The sequence below is a fragment of the Mauremys reevesii genome, linkage group 1 (assembly GCF_016161935.1).
Source record: "Mauremys reevesii isolate NIE-2019 linkage group 1, ASM1616193v1, whole genome shotgun sequence".
NCBI lineage: Eukaryota > Metazoa > Chordata > Testudines > Geoemydidae > Mauremys > Mauremys reevesii.
The window spans coordinates 205046933-205069915 of record NC_052623.1 but is presented as its reverse complement, the minus strand read 5'-3'; the positions used below and the strand labels follow the sequence as shown (position 1 = coordinate 205069915).

Here is a 22983-nt window from a genome sequence, read left to right as displayed (position 1 = left end):
ACAAGCAGCTGAAATAGAAAAGATGCTGCTATACCCACCTACTATGTTGCCCTGGGACTCCAATCCAATGTCCCCAGAAGAGTGCTGGGAAGAACGCTTAGGAAGCAGCTCTGCCACATTCCGGTGTAAATTCCGTCGTCGTCTTCTTAGGGCAATAAGTTTCCCAGGATCGTCTATAGATTGGTTCATTGCATATTCTTCCATTAGCAGATCTGATTCTACAGTTGAAAATAAGTATGTATTTTTCCCTCCGCTTTTCAAATGGAAAGTTCACATTATCTGGCTATGATAGAGACAATACTAGGCAAGGCATACAAATCAATAGAGGCTGTTGTCTTCTAGAAAATATATATGATACATAAGAGATTCCTTAAACTGTACCAGCGACTTGTACTAACATCATTACACTCAATACTTTACAGGTATGAAATATATACTTTTCCAGCACAGTACAGCTTAATGTATTTGCTCAGCACTGTTGCTTTCTCTCATAGCTACAACCAAGGAAGCACCTTGATTTAAATGGGAAATCAAATTAATGGATTTTTTTTTGTATCTTCACACCTTCTTGGGAGCTGACCACCATCCCCTGGACACAAGACTATTGATTCCTAAGAGGAAAATTTTTGTAGGAGCCCTTTGATAACATACTGGAAGCACAATACAGTGGCACCCCAGAGTTAAGCAGTATATTGACCTAGGGGATCCTCTGGCTTTAAGGAGACACAAAGAGAATCTCATACTTTGTACATTTATTTCTAGCAGATTCAGTTTCATGACCACTAAAATTTACCAGATCCATCCACAAAAAAGATTTCACCCTGTTACTACAAAAAGCAAATCCTCACCAAGTTGTTTGAAATTCTCCTCTATCCCACTCCAGGTGTTCTTCTCAATTAGAGACTTGATGAGGCCCCATGGCTGCTTTTTGTATTTCACATCTGTGGAAAGCCTGCAACAGCACAGAATGGAATGGTAAAGTGAGTGATAAATGATAAAGTTAGTGGCTGTCCATAATCCAAAACAGTCACTATTATGACTGTCCATAATCCAAAAACAGTCACTATTATGCATCCGACGAAGTGGATATTCACCCACGAAAGCTCATGCTCCAAAACATCTGTTAGTCTATAAGGTGCCACAGGATTCTTTGCTGCTTTTACAGATCCAGACTAACACGGCTACCCCTCTGATATTATAAATAGGCAAGGCATTGTCAGTTGGCAGCACTCACACTGAAAAGATAAGGATTAGACATGGGTAAAGAAAAACTATAAACTGCCTTTCAGCTAGAGCTCTGTGGGAATTTCCATTTCACAGGACATTCCACAATTTCAAAATTTGCTTTAGTTCCCAATCGGAATGAAAAAGAATGTCTATATCCTACAAAATAAATTGTGAAAAAAAATTCTTTTTAGGTAATTTGTAATGTTTCATTTCAACTTTGACTTTTTTTTATATAATTTAAAATAAATTCCAAAACAAAAAAAGTTAAAATGTTCCTTTCTGAAAATGTCAAAATGGAATGGTTTTGACCTTATCAAAATTCTTTTTTCTCTCCCAATTGTTTTAAACAGACTTTTGTTGAAATTAACATTTTCCCTTGGGAAGTTTCTGGTTTGATGAAACAGAATTTTCCAACAGAAGAAACTTTATCAGAAATTTTTCTACCAGCTCTAATTATAGCTCAGTGTTACAAATGGTGTTACATGCTGTATTTGCTATCGTCCAACACATACATTCTACATGCATTGCTTGTATATCCCTCTCCTTTGAGATGTTATGATCACCATATATCTGTATAAAAAGGACCAGGGGAGTCTCCCTTCAGAGCCAGTCAATGCTGCTTCATAGGTCAGGTTTACACTACAGACCTATATCAATATAATTGCATTGCTCAGGAGTGGGAAAAATCCACTCCTCTGAGTGATGTAGTTATACTGACCTAACCGCTTGTATAGACAGCATATGTTGAAGAGAGAGCTTCTCCCAGACATAGCTACTGCCTCTCAGGGTGGTGAATTAACTATGCTAACAGAAGAAGTTCTCCTGTTGGTGTACTAGTGTCTTCACTAAAGTGGTGCAGTTGCGCTGCTGTAGCGCTGTACATGACGACAAGCCCTTACATCAGCTAGAAGGGTTGCTCAAGGCATTCGGTTTTCCCCAGGCACAGAGTTCACCCCTTTCCCTTCGTACTCACAGTGCCAGAGATCCCAGCCTAAAATCAAACAAAGGTTTCCCACCCAGCAGTGTTGAGCATTAACTGCTACTAGACCTATTCTCTTACACAGTGTGCTTCTGCTCCAAAAAGTGACTGTAAAAATGGTACTAGAAGGGTTCACGTTCATTATCGCTCAGTGATTTTCACATCAAATGTGCTCAGTTTAAAAGATGATTTTCATGACTCCCAAGTCTGCAAAGTCAGCTTGGGATCTGAGATTCAAGCTGGGTTCTCTTTCTCTTGAGCACCAGCACCACTAGTAGAGGTGGTGCAGGCCAAATTCCACTTTCACTTGGGTAATTTAATAGCTTCAAGTTATGCCTTTAGCAATGACAACTGTGCAGGAGTATGCACAGGTGTAATTTGTTGGTACTTGGTAAACCATTTCATGTAGAGTTCCCCAGGAGGAGTACAACCCAGCTCATTCTCTTAAAGTTATGTTGGCTGTGCAGGGCACAAGAGTAAAACCTTATTTTTGTCATTAAAAGCCACCAGAGCTGACTAATACTTGCAGGAAACACATACAATGAATAAGAAGGGGCCATTTTTACATATTTTTCACAATGGAACCACACTTCAAGAGAAGAAATTTGTGCAAAGAAATTCAACTTTCCCATGCTGTAGGCACCTCTTTTAGTAAACATACCTCAGTGCATACAACATGGCTCTCCCGCCCCACCTGCTGCACACCACTCTGGCTCACCGTAATCTGCATTTCTGATTGGATGTGCGGGTGATGGAGTATCTGTTCACAGTGTAGAAGTAATCATGGTACGGGACATCATGTGTCAGCACCTCTGCATCTACCCGATAAGACTGACCTTTCTGGCTCAGTTTATTCAGGATCTACCCGTAAAAAAACAGAAGGGGAAAAAAGACATTTTAAATACACAGTCTCAGTTCTCTTTCTCAGTCTTTGGGTTCATCATGCCAGCAAAACTACCACCTAAAAGCTACTGGCAGTAGGGAAAGAATCTGAAATAGTTTGAGAAAATGAGACAGGTGGAGAACTCATGGTGGTCACAGATGGGGGTCGGGGGTTGGCAACCACTGTCCTTCCCACATTGCCAAATGGGAGAAGGCTCCTAGTTAGCTCCCAGCAGGACAGGATGGTTTTGGTATGAAAGAGGAGGAGAACCACTGGTCTAGAACTCTCAGCATGGGACTGGGGACCAGGAACTCCTGAGTTCTAGTCCTGGCTCTGCCTCTAACTCACTGTGTGACCTTTGAATAGTCATTTCACTTTACTGCGTCTTAGTTTCCTTGTCTATAAAATAAGGCTCACACTTACTCCTGCAAGGACTGTGGGGAAGAAGTGAGGTTTACGAACCTCTGTGAAGATGAAAGGCACTACGTAAGTATTTATTAAAGATGAGGAGGGCAGCTGGCCATCATCACAAATGGCACATTTAACTGCTGAGCCACATTCAAACTCCTAAACTCTGCAGTGTGGTCATCACTGTAGCAGATACTGAGGAGAGGGTTTCTCTTATTTTGGCACACATTGTGAATGCACACAGTACCTGCTTTTCTGTTGCAGTTGTGTACTTCCCAATGAGCGGATTGTTAATCATTATAGTGTAGGTGAGGGTCCTCAACTGATTGCCACTGCCGTCCATATTCCAAGGGGTCGATACAGCATCTAGTCACAAAATGTATAATTATTAATGTCCAACAATTTACAGGGAGTGGTCTCAATCCTTAATTTGGTTGAAAGTGGTTTCACAGTGAACAGGTTAAAGGTCTGCTCCTCTCCTTCATGAGTTCCTGTACGTTTGCTATTTAACACACTGTAGAATCAGCTCATGTTACTCACTGAGGGATGCCAGAGAGCCTGATTCTCCCTTGCCTTGCACACCTTGTGTCATCATTCACAACTGTGAAATGTCAGTGACTGCAAAACACCATCACTCTGATTAGAGACCATTTCACACCAACTCTGAATAGGTGTAAACAAGGACACAGAGGTAAGGAAATGGAGAATGAGGCCTGAGTGTTTAGAGGTCAGAATTCAGAAGTGTGTTGCAGGAGGAGAAGGGAATACCTCCACACACATGGTCTTGTCACTTTCTCCTTGTAACTCCCTTCTTGCTTTTGGACATAGGAGTTTACCAGTGGAAAGGCCAGCCTGGAACCAATCCAGATGGTTGGTAATTTACAAGAATAGGGAAAAGTGAGAGAAGCACTGGCCAGTATTGGACTCTTATGTCTGCTAAATGCTAGAAGAGCAGAATAGATCATGGGAAAAATTAAAGAAAGGCTCTAAATGAAAAGCTACACTGTGTTCCATCTGCCTAGGATGGAAGTTATAAGGTTCATTAGCATTAGTGAAAGAGATAGGTCTTGCTGATTTGCCTTAAAATCTGACACTGAACAAATATTACTCTCTTTTGGACTTTATCTTCTGTTTCTATGATCTCAATAAATAAAATTTACTTGCCCAGAAAATTAAAGCCTGTGAGTGTTATTTAGGAGGGTGTAATGATTTATTCTATGTGCAAATTGCATGGGCTTTACTATTACTTGAATATAACATGATTTAAAACAAAACAAAACAAAAAAACTATTGAGCCAATACTCTAATCAATAAAGCAGAGACTTTAAAATCAATCACATATTAAATTATTTAATGTTGTAACATTAATGTGTAATGTGAAGGTTCTACTCTGAAAAGTGAATGCAAAGAGGGTATTGTTTCTGTGTTCATTGTCTCAATAACACCAGAACAAGTACACTCATTTTATAAATAAAAATTGTTTTTCTGACAGTCCTGCACACTCACCCTATCTAAAAGTCAAGCTCATTTCTTTCTGACTCTTGTAAAAGCATTATTATTTTACAGCACCAAAAATGCGCTAGACAAAGTGCAGCACAGATAGAAAGATATGGTCCTTGCTCTGAAGAAATTAAGATTTGATATTATCTAGGACGTAATGAGTGGGGTTAAAACAATAAAAAGAGGGTGTGGGATGAGGACAGACACAGGTTACAGCGATAAAATCCATGAGGTTAATCAATCTAATCTTGTACGCACCTTGGTAGTTCAGTTACATTTCTTTTCATTTTGAATAAGAAAGATTTTGTAAAAAAGATCCTGCCATTATTACTCCTGCCAACCTTATTACCTTCACATTCCTCCCTCAGTTCCGCTTGTGCTAGCTGTTGTCGTCAGTGAGGCAGTATAGATGTAACTGATTAGTCCTGTCACTGGGGCATAGCTAGCAATTCTGATGCTGATGTACTAGGTAGAAGAGACTCCAGCTCATTGTCCTAGAGCTGGACTTGGCAAAAAAAACGTAAACAAGTAAACACTTATTACCTCAGTCAGAGCTTTGAGTCTTAACACACAGGGAGAAGGAAAGGGCCAGGTTTACGTAGTCATTTTCAAAGCAGAACCTTATCTTTAAAAGCAGGTTTAATTTCCCCTTTGTGGGCAGAATCTGTTGAGTTTTGGTTATTCATCTCTGACTACATTAACACTTCTCTCACCAAGATTGAGAATGTAATTTTTTCTAGCATAAATCTTTACATGAACTGAAAGGGGAAACTATATTACCTACTATATTCCTGGTGTTGAGAAATCTCTGCATGAAATGGGAATTGGTGAAAAGCATTTCAAACATCTTGTCTGCGCTGATATTGAAAACTCTGTTAATAAAGAGTCTCCCGTGCAGGTCATTCTCAGGGACAGTCTCCTTGGCTGATAAGGAAATGGAGAGGAACAGGTTAAGGAAATGGATGGGCCCCATCATCTGCCCACAGTAAAAAAAGACATTCTAATGCTTGATCCTCTGTTGTGGCTCAACCAATAACCAAACATTAATCCACACTTCTCTTCCACTCCCACAAACCTAACAGCACAGTATTTACCATTATGAGACAGCCCAGAGCTGGTCTTTCAACCAGTCCAATCCACTGTACTTTCACCAGTGCTTTTCCAGGTAGAAAGCCTCAGTTGGTGACAATCAGCCCCTTTCAATAGTATCACTTACTCCTTCAATAACATGGTCCCTGTCAGGTTAAAAATCTCTCTTAAATGCATTACCAGCCCTCCAAGACCCATCTATGGGGATTAGAATAGAAGGAATACTATGTTATTGCTTTACTTCTCACTATTGACTCTAGGCCAGCTGTTTGCATTGTATACATCACTCAATCTGGACAATGTAGTCAGGGTGGTTTTCTAGTCCAGTTGGTTCTCAGCTGGCCGTACCCTTGCAGGATGCTACAATGTTTGCTGTGTAAGGGCTGCAGGAGACTACTTGTAAAAACATATTTCATTGGCTTTTTTTTAAATTTGAAAAAAAAAAATTGTCCCTAACAAAAAATACCTTCCTTGCCTACCATGTGTGTCTGTATGAAGGGGATATGCTCCCACCCTGTAATCCTGGGTCGGGCAATGGTACCTGCCCTACCCTCATCCCCCATTAACACAGAGCTGTGAGGAGATGCTTTCTCCTGCTCCCAGATCCACTGTCCTGTTGTCTCTATGGAGCCCCAGTGCTGCTCCACTGCAGAGTTTCATTCTTTAGCTGCTGGGCTACTTGCTTTTGCCTTCACCCTCTGCTACCAGGCAGGAATGAGCTTTTGAGGTTTCAGATGCGATAGCAGGGGAGGGGGGTTGTTCCTTTTAAGGGAGGCTGGTGCCCTTGGCAGCTCATAATCTATTCTCTACCTCCCCTCCCCCTGAGAATGCTTTCAGCCAGCTAGTAGTCTAGTCCTGTATCTGTCCCATTCAAAACTTCCAGTTGTGATACGCAGACAAATGACCCAAAACAAAAATCACCTCTATGATACCATCCCATTTGCACTTCTGGGGTCCCGAATTCAAAGTTGAATGCCCTAGTTACACCCCAACCAGGAGACTAAAATAAGGTTTACATAAACACATGAACTTCTCTTCCTGTGATATGTTCTGATTACAAAATATGCTTTTCCGGTTGTAATTACAGGGTGGACCAGAAGATCAAGATCATGTTCACAGAGATGCCTATTTAGCCAACCAATTCTGTAAAGTGATTACTCACTATGGTAAGAATTTTTCTGCACTGGAATACATTACAAGGAGCCAGGACGTCGGGGAGTGTTTACAGCCTACACAGTGACTTTTTCAGTGTTTACTCTGGATAGAGTTCCACGTAAATGCCATCAGAGCCCAGGCTCTGGGTGAGCTTTACATTTATCATGTTAGCTCTGACAGCTTTAACATCTAACCCTAACCCACTTCTAGCCTTTTGTACTGCCGATTTACTGTCCTCAGAGAGAGCGCAAGCTTTACACAGTTTGGTATAAACAACCGGGTGCCAGCCGATCTACAGGGAGTCAGATACTTTATTTTAACATCTCCCAGAAAAAAAAAACTACTTAAAATTTGTTGGTGCATAACAACTCATATTACTTATGCTGGTTAGGAATCCTCATCCTCAAATGGTCTATATCATCCTTAATTAATCACCACTAACCAGCATTTTACTTTGACAGTGTACCTTTAATAAATGTAGTCATACACACACACACACACACACACACACACACAAAAGAGTAAGACGTAGTTGTAGGTACTGTTTCTGCCCCCAAATCTCTGATAAATTTACTGGGTTGGTATAATCACATGTAAAAGTGTTTCTCCCCCACTGGTGTGTGAATAGACCTATACAAACCCTGGAAGACTTATCGACTGTATCGGGAAACGTGAAACTGATGAAGACACAAAGTAAAGTCAAAGGGACAAAGTAAACAGCTATAAAAATGGAGAGAAATATTTTTACTTCCAGTCTCTCTGAGCTCTTTGGAACACTTGGTGTTACAAGTAATGCTACTGTGTTGAAAAATTAAGTGTCATTATTAATTTGAGGGCTTGATAGAACATGAAGCAGCTGTCACTTTCTGTGTTAGGATTCAAACCACATTTCTCTTCAACACAGCTACAGCCCTTTTTTGCCACAGCTTTATTTTTTGTTAATGCTCATATGGAGTTGATGCCTGTGAAAATGAGCTACTGTTAAAACTGCTACAAGTTAGTCACAGTGGAAGCAGATGCGTGCAAACATCCTCCAGGCAGTTCTGCCCGTATTCACTTGTAGAAGTCCCTGCTCTTCCAGTCCTGGGCATGTCCTGTGCTGGACCATGTAGTGATAATATGTCATAGGTACATGCCCCCTATGTGGACACCAAACTCATTTTACTAACATCCTGGATCAGGCTTTGAAATAAAGATTCTACAAGTGAAAAGTTAGTTTGCTAGCCTAATGCCTCATTCTAGCTCCTCAGTTTTTAAGCCTGTAAGGCAAGTATGTGGAGTGCAATTGCATGCATATTTTGGCCTGAACAGATTACATGAAAAAGTTATTGTATAACCAAAACCTAGCGTAAACCCATCACCTCAAATGTCCTGGTTCAAGTTGGAGATAGCATGCCTGATTCTCTGGTACCCTGTACTTTATGTGGTCATTCACACCAGTGCAAAGTGAATATAAAATGCTACCACTTGGATTTGGTAGCATTTGCAAGACTTTGCACCAATGTAAATGACAACAGACTGTGCTGGACAATGTGGAATCAGACCCATTACACTATAAGGTTTCCTATAAGGTTTGCTGTACAAAATTAAATAAATAAATTTAAAAAAAAAAAAGAAAGAAAAACCCTAATCCCTCATCTACAAGCTAGACAGTTGGGAAGACATTCAAAATCTAATTGCCCTCCTTTCAAACAATGCCTCAGCGTAAATCCCATTAACTCCTAACAGCAGAACAAGAAACCCAAAATAATACAAGCCAGAGCAATGAACTCCGAAAAGCCAAACTGACAAGGACAAGGCATATCAAACAAATGAGAAATTGATTTCCACTTCAATGGAAAAAACTTATCAGCCATACTGTATACACAGAGAGCCCTGGCAACCAGAAACAGCTGGGAAAGATAAGGAACCAAACAGATTTTCACTCCACTGGAAAAATATCACCAACATTGTGCACAGAGAACAGAGCCCTTGGAACAACTGGACTCAAAATAATGGAAACCTCTTCACAGACAGGAGCATGACAGAAGGAATGAGCACAATTATGCAGGCCAGACATGCCACATTTTAGGATTGCACCAGTTATATTAGTCGTGGTTGGGCTGATAACTCACATGATTGATCTCATCTCAAAAGTGATATTAATTTAAAATTGTGTGTGAGATTTCTGAGTCAACATTGAAAGGAAAACTTGTTTTCCCACTAATAAAAAGCTTCAATTTTTTAAAATTTTTATATAACTAAAATAGTTTTTAAAACTTCAAAGCTATAAGCATTTGACATTTGCATACTAAACAAACGGACCCCTAGCGTGGGCAAGACTCTGGCAGCTCAGGTTTAGGTGATGCTGTGGTAACAAGTAAAATTCAGAAGCTGCTGGAGGAGGACAGACATGTGATCATTCCCCACGGCACCTGCTAGAACTGCATTTCCCAAAGGGTGAAGCACAACTCACGCAGAATGGGTGGGCACAAAGGACTAGCCAGAGGGTATAGATGAGGTCTAAATCAAAATGAGTAAGCCTAAAATGTCACATGGTGGTGTTGAAGGGCGGTTGCAATTGGTTTCTGAGGAGGGCTCAGCTTTCAAAAGTTTGGGAAACACTGTGCTAGGTGACAGACTGGGAAACAGAGGAAAAATTCCAAGCATGAATAGAGTAAACCTTAATCTCTTTCCAGTTTATGCAGTGGGACCAGAAAGTCCTGCTTTCAAGAACAAACAAAGAGCTCACCCTAGAAAAGCAGGAGGAGAAGAAGCATGAATAGGAGTTTTTCTTTCTTGAACAAAAGGCCTTGAATCTACTTGAGTTTGTCAGATTTTATTTACTTAACATTAGAAGTCAAATAGTCTCAACTAGTCTTTAAAGTTACCATTAAGATAGAGCCTATCTTTGTTGCTGCTCTTTTAATGTTGGGTAAATTTTCTGCCCAGCTGGGTGAATAGGACAAAGGGTCAATTGATTACATTATAAGGGTTTTCAAAATGGAAAAAAAAAGAAAAAAAGAGAGAGATACTATAAAAAGCTAGGGCTCTAGGACAAACAGGAAAACTACAGAAGGACTCTAAAATGATAGAGCCTGCAACTTTCCACTGCTATAGGCAATATATCTGTGATGGAGAAATGCATGTAAATTATTTATACAGCACACAAACTATAAAGGGGGTAAGCTATTACACAACACCATGTAAGATTTGTACACGTGTGATGCAAATGTAAATTCATAGTGCTGCACATGATCTTTTGAGGAGTTTAACATTCATCTGTTATTCTGAAACAGAAAGCCCAGTCAAACATTTTGTAAAGTTTTTCCTCTTTGTTCCCATCTCTTTCTTAAATAGTTGTTATGTGCTTTGAAGATGAAAAGCCTTCAAGAGGAAACATGGTCTAATAGTAAAAATAATGGACTAGGACTCAGGTGATCTGGGTTATGTTCCTGACACTGTCACAGATGCATTGTGTGATCTTGGACAAATCTCTCCCTGCTCTCTGACTCAGTTCCTCTCCCCTCCCTCCCAGCCCCCATCTGTACAATTGGGATAATTATTAGAATTAGATGGAAAACAGGCATTGTTCTCTGTGAAAATCAGAGAGAAAAATCCCCTTGTGAAAATGTTCCCATTGGAAAAGTTTCAAAAATGTAGGGAAACGCTTTCCCTCCCACACACTTTCTTGTTGGGAAAAGCCAAAAAGTGGGGAAATCCCCACAATTTCAAAACTTTAAAACTTTCAAAATTGTGTGGTTCTCTCTCCCCCACCCCCCATTTGTCATTTGAAAAACATTTTGGAAGATGAATTGCTGTAAAAAGATACGGTTTTGTCAAACGCTACATTTTCTGACGAAACCAAGTTTTGTCAGAAAATGTTCAAGCAGCTCTGACATGTAATGGCCTCCCCGGGGGTTGTAGCGTACTTTGAGATCCAGATTAGTCATGTTACAGCTCTCAGTTGGATTTCTAAATGAGCAGCTTTTTACCTTCTTCCTCGCTATCTGAGGCACTGCTCTTCTCCAGAAGATTCTCATTCTCAGTCGACTCCAGGGACTGTGCTAGGAGCCTGCGTCTCTCTAGCTTAACTGGTTTCTTTTCTGAAGGCAACACAGGGCTCCTCTTGTTCTGCTTCTCATTTTGGGATTCCTCCTGCTCAGACCCCTATGGGAAGAGCCATCAGCAAATGGTATAATTGACTGTAATAACCTTCATAAACACTTTATATACAACCTTAGTTAAAAAAAAAGTTACAATTGACAAGTGTAAACAAGCTAGCTGTCCAAATTCTATTTACCACTTACCCGGGGCAAGTACTGCCTCTAACACTGGACTGTGAAATTCCTTCTCTGGATCCAGCCTCCCTCATCTATTGATATAGCGCCAAGGCAGATTCTGCCAAAGGGAAGCTTTCAGCTGAAATCAGTTCCTAGCCACTATTGCTGTGAAGGTAACCTTTCAAGAGTGAAATGATGCAGCACCATTTGAGACACTCAGAGGTGTGAATTATCCCCATCAATCCTATTGACTGACTGACTTATAATGACTTAACTCTGAACCCTAACTATGACACTTGTGGAGCCAGACTATTCTAGAAATTCAGGCAAGCAACTGCACACCTAATGAAATTCAATAAAGAAAAATGCAAGGTACTACACTTAGAAAGGGGAGGGGGAATCAAATACACAGCTACAAGATGGGGAATAACTAAGCAAGCAGTAGTATTGCAGGAAAGGCAATGGGTTAAGCATGACACTTCTGAGACGAAAGCCCTTCCCAAGACATACTGGCCCATCAGAGATTTTTTTTTATGCATGCATGACATAGGCATTATAAACCCAGATTTCTTTTACCTTTCAGCCATAACACAGCTAAGACAAGGGCTAAAGAGAACTAAAAAAAATAAAACTGCTACTAAAATCAAAAAGCAGTAGGAGGCACACAGTCTAGTGGTTCCATGCGTCCTCAAGAGGAGCTGAAAATGTACAGTGAGGGAGGAGGTGTCATACATCTCTTTGAAATCCCAAATTTGGCACCAAGCTTGGCAAACCTCCTCCTAAGACTTTCTTGGTGCTACTAGTGCCTAGTAAAGTCCAAGAATGGGGATCAGCACATGCAATTTTTGTCAAGGAGAACAGCACCATGTGTCTTGATGGCTGTGCACCAATTTCTGGCGGCAGGGAAAATTAGGCAATAGACTGGTGTATATTGTTAGATGCACTGTGCTTTAAAAGAAAACCATGACTGATGGTGCACACAAAAGCTGCACACTTTCTTTTTAAAAAATTAGAGAATTAATAAAAACAAATTCCTAGTTTGTCAAGCAGAAACAAACATTAACTGTGGGATACAAAAGCCCTTGAAATGTTCTTGAGATTACATTATATCAACTATGAAAGTATTAAAATGCATCACTAAAGGTTAATCATAGTAAAACTGAAGACAGACTTGAATGCAGAGATGGCTGTTCAAGACCCTGGCAAGTCCTGTTTGCAGGGGTCTGACACTGCCCGCCCGCCCTCTTTCCCCCCAAAAACTCAAGTGGGATTTGTCATAAATGGTGATGAAGTTGCAATACTCTTCATTCTTCCTTGAATCTTTTGCCACAGGGCTTACTAGAACCAGGCTATACTTTCCGCACCACTCTCACTGTCAGGATCAAGGAGCTGTCATGCTGTATGCTGATGGCCTATTTCCTTATGGCTACTGAAATATTTATTATTGAGTAAACTCACATCATTGTGACTTGTCTGCAGGATGCATGTAGGATTCAGAAGACATGCACTGGATGGATTTATTAATGTAACTGGAAATACCACTTTGAAGAATAATGGGAGCAAAACCACACTATTCAAAAGCACAACCTGGCAAATATTTGCTGTATTTAAACAGCATTAAAGGTGGCCTGCAAAGGGGGGTGAAACGCTGTGCTTTTCCCTTGTTTTTCTTCTTCAGGCAGAATAAATAAGGCATGAAATATTTTTCCTCCTCCTGGAAGTTACTGGGCTCAGTACTGGGGTAACTGGGAGAAATTCTTCAGTCTGGGTTATGCTAGAGGCCAGACCTGATGATCACAGAGGACCCTTCTATTCTTAACATCTATGAAAACAACCATGATTATCAGCGTCTCGTCTTTCTGAGATCTCCATAGATGACCCAAATGTGTAACGGGAGCTAAAACACACACCATACATATATCACATCACATTAGTTCCTATTATGTCAAAAACCTACTAGTTCTCCATAGGTTCTTCAGGAGCAGACAAGAGCTGAATTTCTCATATGAAAAACAAGAAGAATTCTTCAGCCCTTTATTTTTTTAAATTTTCTTTTGAGAAAAAGGTTCAGTCCTTCTTTATACATCAAAAAGCGGCAAAAAGGGAATGAGTCAGTTTTTCCCCTTTTGCAGGTCACCTTTAAACAACATAATGAGTTTTCATGGATTTACTCAGACATTTTATGGCAGCAATACTTTAATAGCTACTGAAACTCTCTATTCCTTCTGTAATCCTGAAATATCTGCCTTCGGTCACTCAACTACTCTAGCAAATACCACACAAAATGTATACCTAAATGTAACGGTCATACACTTTGTAAGTTATGCAATATGCAATAATCAAATACCCCAGATTCATCTCTCTCAAACTTCCATGAGCTCCGATGCTAAGAAATATACTTCAACAAATTGAGCCTGTGCATAGGATTGGAGCCTCTATTCATCAAAATGGCACTACTGGGTGAGATTTTCAAAGGCACTTTCATTGTTACAGGGTTAGCTGTAACTTGCTCCCCCAGTTAGGTCTCCACTGAGCACATGCTTTCAAATGACAGGCCCTGCACCTCCACTCCTCTCAGGGTGGAATCCCATGGTTCTCCCACCCTAGGCTACAGCACCTGTTCACCATACATGATTCCTCAGTAGGCCCAAATGCATTTAGCAGTGTAAGAGACTTCCCTTTGTGAGCTGTGACCAGTACGATGCAGTGACTTGGAATAGTTTCTTTCAAAGTATTACTTATCCATAGAAACAGCATTCTGAGAAAAGGGCTAAAACTACAAAGCCTATACACACACCTTGTCTTACCTAAAGCCTAAGTAGGTCTAACTTATCCCACACGCTCCAATCTCTAGGTCAGCCTGTTCCCCCAGTAGTCCCATCCTCCCTCTAAGCTCAGTTATTTTAAAAAATCCTTACGCCTAGAACAATTATAGGGAAGTGTGAGGAGAGTCTAATCTGGAACAAAAATATCAGGCGAGTGGAACATAGAAATGGAAAAAAGACAATAAGAGGTTTTATGGAGCACTTTTCATTTGTAGATCTTAAAGTGCTCTATACAGGTGGATAAATATAATTATCCTCTTTGTACAGATAGAGAAATGGAGTCACAAAGAGTTGCAGTGACTTATCTGAAGTTACATGGTGAGTCAATGGCTGAACAGGGAATGGGAGGCCAGGAGCTTCCCACTCCCGACCCAGTTCCCTATCCACTTGATCACACTGCCAATAATAATAATGTATTATTTAAGTAAAAAATTCAAAAGTGATCAGAACTACAAACCATCCATTTCATGTGAATGCTAGTAGCCAGCAGGGCAAAAGTCTTAAAACACTGAAAGATGAATAACTGACCTTAACCCATTCACCTCCAGATGCTAAAATCTTCTAAACTGTTCTCATCATAGGTAGGAGAAGGAGTATCCTCTCTCTCTCACACACACACACACACACTCTCTCTCTCAAGGTTGTATGATTTACACACTTGTATTTGTTAAGTACAGCAAGAGAGGCTTTCTAAATACTTACTCCGGTCAGTGTGTTTCCATGGAATGGCTCTGCCTCTACTATCTGAATGATGGGTTCATGAATTTCACAGATTGCTTTGGGTAATTTTTCATCTCTGTCTCCAGAATCATCACAAATGCTGGATCTGTCCAAAGCAAAAAGATAATAAAGACGGTGTTAATTTAATTTCTTAGCATTTATGGCACCAAAGTCATACTTTTGGAGATTTATTGAATTTAAAAACATGCACTACAAACCATTAATTGAATTGCCACATAAGACTGCCAGCTCAGTCATCCCACATCCAGTTCATTAACCCATCAAACTACCCTGTCCCCAAGTGCCTGTGAGAAAACCCTGGCTTAGCAGTGTGTCTGGAAAGTTAATAAATCAAGGTTATGGTGAACCAAGGAAGAAAGTTAATGTTGTGGATGGCAGAGAGATAAAAGTATCTTAGGCCTCAAATTGAAAAGTTTTGTCCTTTTAATGATTATTATAATAGGCATTTTTCTTACACCCATCCTTCTAGCATCCTATGTCAAAATATTTTGAAGATTATACTATGAAACATTTAAAAAAACAGGCAGAGGCTTTTTGGGGATATACACATTTCCTCAGCATTTTCATTCAAAACACAACAGCACTAACTGTTAGTGAATTCATTAATTTTTGTTCACTTTTATAAGACGTGCCCATCTAAGCACATGTAGAAAATTAAAACCACATTGTTTAAAGAGTAAAGCTGAAAATTAACAATTTTGCTCAAGATCATTTGAAGGAGTCAAAGAAACTGTATCAGAACCAGAAAGAGACACTGATAAATCCACTTTCATTGGCCAATACATAAATAAATAAATATATAAATAAACTGTAAAATGGTGAAAAATAAAGCAGCAGTTTTAAGGGTTTCAATTTTAATAATCTAAGACAGAGGGTCTCAACCTGGGATTCATGACAAGGTAGCAGAGGGTCATAATCCCTCAGTAATATCCATACTGCTTACTAGGATGATGGGCCTGACTAGGTTCTAGCATGGGGAAGACTGAGAATCCCCAATCTAAAAGTGGCATTAGTAATACAAGTATGGGATTTTTTAAAAATATGACACACAATTCCTAGATTCCTTTACCTGAACAGAACCAGGAAAAGCTATGGAAACACGAGCTTCCTCATACTTCTCCACACTAAGGGGTCTCAGTTCTGCTCAACCTACAATAGAGTGAAGGCAATCGAGTCTTTATGTCTAGTCAGTACTGTAGCCCCTTTGCTAAGGCTGCTAAAATGCGTACAGATTAGTGCCAGTAATGGAGGCAATTCTGAAGGAGGATTTTAAGACAGAGTTGTGGAAACAGTTTTCTACTTCCATAAAAGTTAAGTATCCATAGTATCTTCTTACCTAGATTGTCCATTGTCTTCAGAGGAGGAGTAAAAGCTCTCCATCTCCTCACTGTTCAGGCCCAGCTCAGAGCCATAGCTCTGTTGTACTAGTTGCCAGAACTCCTGTTTGGTCAGTCTCTGAAAAGAGAAAGCACATGGTTGGTCAAAAAATGCAGTGAAGAGCTACTTCTTCTACCTGTTCACAAACAGATTATTTGACCCCAGATATATCTGGATCCCTCCCTGTTATTTTCTAAGAAAGCGTCTTGCCTAACAAACAGGACCCATTTTAGACCCCACTGCACTTGGTAGCCCTCCTTAGAAATACAAAGGAGATGCGCAGCTTCCATTTTTAAATAGCTAATCTTCTAGCCAAAACAGGTTTGATAACATAACCCAATATAAACTAATCACTAGAGCTGAAAACTCGTGACTGTTTTTTCCTTAATATCACAGGTTACTCCCATTCCACCCCTCCTCTCCAACCCCCTAACAGCTGCCCAGAGCTGGCCTTTGGGGCTCGTGAAAACTATAAAGTCACAGTCCCTTGACTCGAGCCTCATCATTCAGGCTGCCACTGATGACAGTGGGGTATCTCAAATTCCCTCCAAGCCAAATTGCCTGCAGCTCAGCTGGCTGAATAACCAGTGTGATCTTTGGTCACAAGGAAAGACAGTTCAGCAGCTTGAAAGGTGGAATTGTCTAGTTCTAGTCAGTGACTAAGGACAAGGGACTGCTACATTTAAATCCCAGCTCTAAACAGACTACCTTGGTGGCTTTTATCAAGTCACTTGTCCCCAGGCCTCAATTTCCCCATCTGCAAAATGAGGATGATCACACTTACCAACCTCACAGGGGAGATGTGAGGAGTAAGCAGTCAATGCCTATGACACACTAGAATTTACCATAGTACACAAACCATACAGCTTATTTGGACAACTATCCCTTTTAAATTCATATTACACACACACACACACACACACACACGTGTTAGTTCTATTAGACCGCCTACGTCGAACTGGGCATGCTAGAGAACATAAAGCAGGCAAGCTGCCTTCCCTAATTTGCTTACATTCTAGGAAGTACTCAGGATCCCAATCAGGATCTAAGCCTTCTTGTATGAGGCACTGTGGAAACACAGCATAGGAGACAGTCCCTTCAAAGAGTTTACAGTCTAATCTAATAGAAATTGCCAAAAACAAAATCAGGCAAGTGTCACTTTATGAATGATTAGCACAGATTAGGGTAGCAGATCCAATGGAACAGCACATGTATCAGAGGGGTAGACGTGTTAGTCTGGATCTGTAAAAGCAGCAGAGAGTCCTGTGGCACCTTATGGACTAACAGACGTATTGGAGCATGTCACATGCATCCAACGAAGTGGGTATTCACCCATGAAAGCTCATGCTCCAATACATCTGTTAGTCTATAAGGTGCCACAGGACTCTTTGCTGGATCAGCACACTATCACTGTACTAAATAATACTACTGCTATTTCTTTCTAGTAATAGCTTTGAGGATGCACAGCCAAAAGCTTGTTTGAAGAAGTGATTTGAAAATCCCCAAATCCCTCAACTGCTTCTGGGCATAGAGGTGTGATCACTGTAAACACAAAGGTGGTGGCAGAAAATGGTTTAATAAGTCTGACCATAAATACCAAGGCCAGGGCCGGTGCAAGGATGTTTCGTGCCCTAGGCGAAACTTCCACCTTGTGCCCTCCCCCGCCCCCGCGCCCCTGCCCTGAGGCGCGCCCCCTCCCCCCTATGACAGCTCCCCCCCTCCGCCCTGAGGCACCCCCCCCACACACACCAGCTCACCCCTGCTCCGCCAACGAGCACCCTGAACACGCCATGACCGCTTCACTTCTCCCGCCTCCCAGGCTTGCGGCGCCTAAGCTGATTGGTGCCACAAGCCTGGGAGGCGGGAGAAGTGAAGCGGCCACGGCGTGCTCAGGGAGGAGGCAGGACAGGGGTGAGCTGGGGCAGGGAGTTCCCCTGCGTGCCGCCCCCCACCCTTACTTGCTGCAGGCAGCCCTCCCTGCGCTCCCCTGCCCCAGCTCCCTCCACCTAAATGCTGGTGGCGACTGGGGCGGCCGAAGATCTGGCTGCCGCGGTCACTGCCAAAGAAAATGGCGCCCCCCAAATGCCAGCGCCCTAGGCGACCCCCTAAGTCGCCTAAATGGTTGCACCGGCCCTGACCAAGGCTCTCTCTAGCCACTCCCTTACTCCCACTCATCCCTGTGCCTTCCTAAGATGTTGCCCTCATATGCCTGAAATGCTTCCTTATCCCAGTGCAATAAAACACATCCCTCCTCTTTCAAATAGCTCCTCAAAGCCAATTTACTGTGCATTCTCAGTCTCTATTGTTTATAAGTATTTATTTCTGGTAGCATCCACAATGCACTGGGTACTGAGCCCCATCATCTGGTGCTGGTAATCGGTCACAGACAAAGTAATACTTGTGCAAACATCACAAGCTCTTCAGGGCAGGAACTGTCCCTTTAATATGTTCGTATAGCACCTAGCACCACAGGGCTCTGAGCCTGATGTGAGTCTCTAGGTGACACTCAATACAAATAAATAATACCTAGAATACAAACACAGATCAAGACGGGCACCTTGGGTAAACTTTTTTCAAAAGTGCTTAAGTGACATTCAGAATTACCATGATCTTAATTCGGTGTAGCTTCATTCACTTCCAAAGTGACTTAAACTGAACTCAATGAAGGTCACTAATTCTGAATAAAAGTGTCTGAACAGGGGTTTAATGTAATTGAATTAATCCACTTTAATTCACACCTCCAGTTAACTCAGACTAATCTTCCTCAGTGTGCCTGTATAGTCAAACTCCTCATCACATTTGTCAAAAAGGGATTTAGGAGCTGAAGTCTCATTGTCTGATTTAGATTTAAGTGACTTAGGCACTTTTAAACATTGTACCCTGTCTGCCCCATGCTCTGTAAAGACCCCATACACCGTTAGCCCTCAGCTACAAATAAATCATATGCACACAACGTTTTGAAAAGTAATTTAAACAGTTTAAAATGCAACTAATGTATTAATGGCCACACTTCAGTGTTTCTTCACTTGTCATGAATGTTTTCTTGGACATTCTTAGAACAGAAGAACCATCTGCTTCTCTCTCAAGATCTAAAGGATAGGGCACTAGACTAAAACTTAGGAGATCTGGGTTCTTTTCACAGCTGTGCCAGTGACTCTCTCATGACCTTGGGTAAGTCGTGTAAAAGATATGTGCCTCAGTTTCCCCATGAAGCTTACACACTTTTGTAAAACACTGAGTTTTACAGATGGTCAGAACTACCTAGATTGTAAGTTACTATTATCTTGTACTGACTGCTGCCAGAGACAAGGTACTGGATTAGGCGGACCACTGATATGAGACAGTATGGTTATTCTTATGAATACACAAAGCTATTACTCTCAGGAAGGGTGAGGGGAATCTTAGAAATGTGCTCAGATACCTCCTTTATAGAAGTCCAGTGCTAGGTTTTTCATTTCATTGTTGAGAAATTGAGCCAGATTTCCCCATCCACCAATAAAATTCACACTTTGACCTATTCAAGTGCTCTCAGGTATTCTCAAGAGGGGTAAGAAAAAGAGAGAGGATCCTGACACTTCAACCCATATCCATAAAATAAACAACCAGTCTCAAAGTCCATTTTCCTTGCTGAAAAGAACTCAAAAAAAGTGGGAAAGAAGGCATAAGGAGTTCATGGATGTGAAAGAAGGTTGTCATTAATGGTCTCTAAAGAAGCTGGAAACCGTGTATCAGCCATGATCCATATAGATCAATGAAATCAAACATTATGCAATGAAGTAATAACAACTTAAGAACAATTTACAATTTACAAGAAAAATCATTAAATATCTGTGCATTAAAGACATTTTAAAAAGATACCATTGTCCTGCTTACTCAAATTGCAGGGGTTTGCAAGAGTGACAGCAATTTAAAGGTACAAAAAAGGCAACACACAAGCACGAATATGTAGCTATCCATACACACACACACACACACGATTTTTCTTATATTACTATTATATCTTAAGGCTTCCACAAATGCAGAATGTATTTGGAAGTTATATTTAAAATGTTCGGCTTCAACAACTCTTGCTTTATTAAGACTACTTGCAGATTTCTGATTATGAAAGCATGGTTCTTAAATCACATTTGCTCTGTGTCCCTTTCAACAGAAAGTGGGGAGAACTTTACATTTTCAATTCTCAAACTCCTCACCTACTTAGCCAACTTCATATTGATTCTCAGGAAACAGGACCGCACCAAAAGACAGCAACCTGTGCTTCTGGGGCTGTAGAACTCTCCTGCATTCAGAAGCACGTAATTTCACCCCAAAGGGCTGAGTTTTCTGTGAAGCAGATGAACCCAGTGGGCCGCATGGCTAACAAGCAAGTCCAAAAACTCAGAAGAACAATTCCCAGCCACGCTAGTTTGACTCTAATCAAGACCCAATGGGCCTTGAGCTGTCAACATGAAGACAACTCCACTACACAGTGGCAAAACTCCTGGGGTAAGCAGGCTGCTTACATTGTTGTTTATTAAGACGCATCTTTGCCTTGTCGAAGATGGACTGTGCTGCTCTTTCAAACCTGTTTCTCTGTAACTTCCTGCTTGGCAGTATCAGACCTGTTCACAAGGGGGTTGGTCTGCCTGCAGAACTGGAAGTTGTGCTAGATTCCGGACAAGTTCCTAGGCCGCTCCCACTAAGGAAGCATAGGTAAGCAGGGTTTGTTAAAGACACAGTCTGGTTTTCCTTTCCTCTTCCAGACACATTAAACTGCACTTAAAGTTCCATTACAGCAAGAGATAGCTGGAGACTGACTTATTTAAACTCATTTGGAGTTTTACAGTGCCCATTCAATCAGTATTTTAAATAGCTAAACACATTGAAGAATGCCTTGAATCGAACACACTGCTTCTCCAGGGAGCGGCTTCAGAAACTGCAGCTTTTATCACTAATAGCTCCATTTAAAGCAGGTTAAGCCACTGTTTACTGCAATGAGAGAACCTTCTTTTTTAATGACATTCCTGCATTGCTAGCACAGCTCTCTTATCAGGCCTCTTCATTTAACCTTTTCACTGCTGTCAGTACACGCATGTGCCACAGCATGAGTTTTAAATGGAAAAGCAGGACATACTATGCCCAACCACACTGAGAGAAAAAGTGTCCTTGCTACCTTTAGCTTTTCAGTGCTGAATTATATAACTTGTCTATTACAGTTTAATGGCAGGCAAGTTTTTGTGCTTTATATAGTAACAATACCATCTTGCATTTTATATATAGATGTTGATCCTATACAGGATTTTTCTTCCACAGATTTCAAAACTGGGATGAAACCAGTTCTGCTGCTAAAAATCTTTATATCATACCACATCATCATTTATTTTATGACATAATTTACTAGAAGACCAACTTGCAAATGTGTTAGTTTAAAAGATGAATCATACTATTTTTCATATCCCTCTACCTAACAAATCAGACTGCCTTAGTACAAGTCCCACTGCACATGGTGGGGGAGAAGAAAATATCTAATGCATTTTAAAAAGCCTCCATAAAATAGTTTTTGTATTCATAACATTGCAGTATTAAAGGGCTGATATTGCAAAATCTACTAAATCTAGAGACAAAAGTCTTACACCACTGGAAAGAAGAGATTCTTAACTCTTCTGTTTCTAGCTTGGATAATTCATAACAGATGTTAAACCTGTCACTGGTCCAATATAAAATCCTGCCTGTCCTAGGATTCAGGATAGTGCAGTTTTGGGAGGGAGAAAATTATCTTTGGGGCAGGCAGTTTTGTGTTTTTTTAGGACCTGTTTGAGGTAGTCAGAAACATTAGATGTTATCTCAAGTACAGATGAACTAGTGGGCAAAGTACAGGTGGAAGGGTCAAGAGAACACAAATGCATGCAATTTGCTCATGACTCTCTTATAGTCACACAATACATGTTTAAGAATGGCTCAAACAATATAGTTCTTCCTTGGGGACCAGGAGGTCACATGTTCCAATCCAACACTAGCATGCAGTTCTTGATACTGCCCTACAATACTTCAGAGTGAGCATGGAATGCATTTTTCACAATTATAGGAGTTTGGATGAGATACTAAACAGAAGTTCTTTCTGTGCAGCTCTGCAGACTTTCAAGATAAAAGTTAATAGATTCTGGCCAGTTGTGCAGGGGAGTAGGGAGGGAGAAGAACAACAAATTCCCCCTCCCTCCCATACTCCCTTGTGCCCCTGTACAGAGATGGCTAGAATTAGTCTGGGAGGATGCAGTCCCTGCTCCCAATTAGCCAGGGGCGGCTCTACATTTTTGGCCGCCCCAAGCAGTCATGCGTGGGAGGTGCCCCGGAGCCGCGGGAGCAGCGGACCTCCCGCGGGCATAACTGCAGAGGGACCGCTGGTCCCGCGTGGCTCGGCTGGACCTCCCGCGGCTGCGGATGGTTCGGGAGGTCCCAGCCGCTGCCGCGAACGCGCCCTCCAGTCATGCCTGCGGCAGGTCCAGTCGTCCCGGGGCTCCGGTGGACCTCCCGCAGGCATGACTGCGGCAGGTCCGCCGG

The 22983-nt window shown here is 41.3% G+C and overlaps 1 protein-coding gene across 7 annotated transcripts in view; it reads right to left on the bottom strand.

The window, feature by feature from the left end:
- The window catches only part of GRAMD1C (GRAM domain containing 1C), a 91447-nt gene that overhangs the window by 9728 nt on the left and 58736 nt on the right, over positions 1-22983 (bottom strand). For 6 of the 7 annotated variants that reach the window (XM_039527771.1, XM_039527751.1, XM_039527800.1 and 3 more), the window contains 8 exons: positions 16406-16524; positions 15031-15154; positions 11216-11390; positions 5778-5921; positions 3745-3863; positions 2925-3067; positions 849-952; positions 39-218 (listed from right to left, as the gene is read on the bottom strand). In XM_039527771.1, the coding sequence (XP_039383705.1) occupies positions 39-218; positions 849-952; positions 2925-3067; positions 3745-3863; positions 5778-5921; positions 11216-11390; positions 15031-15154; positions 16406-16524 (1108 nt within the window). The remainder of the gene's footprint in view (positions 1-38; positions 219-848; positions 953-2924; positions 3068-3744; positions 3864-5777; positions 5922-11215; positions 11391-15030; positions 15155-16405; positions 16525-22983) is intronic. The other variant, XM_039527782.1, reaches the window with a different exon arrangement.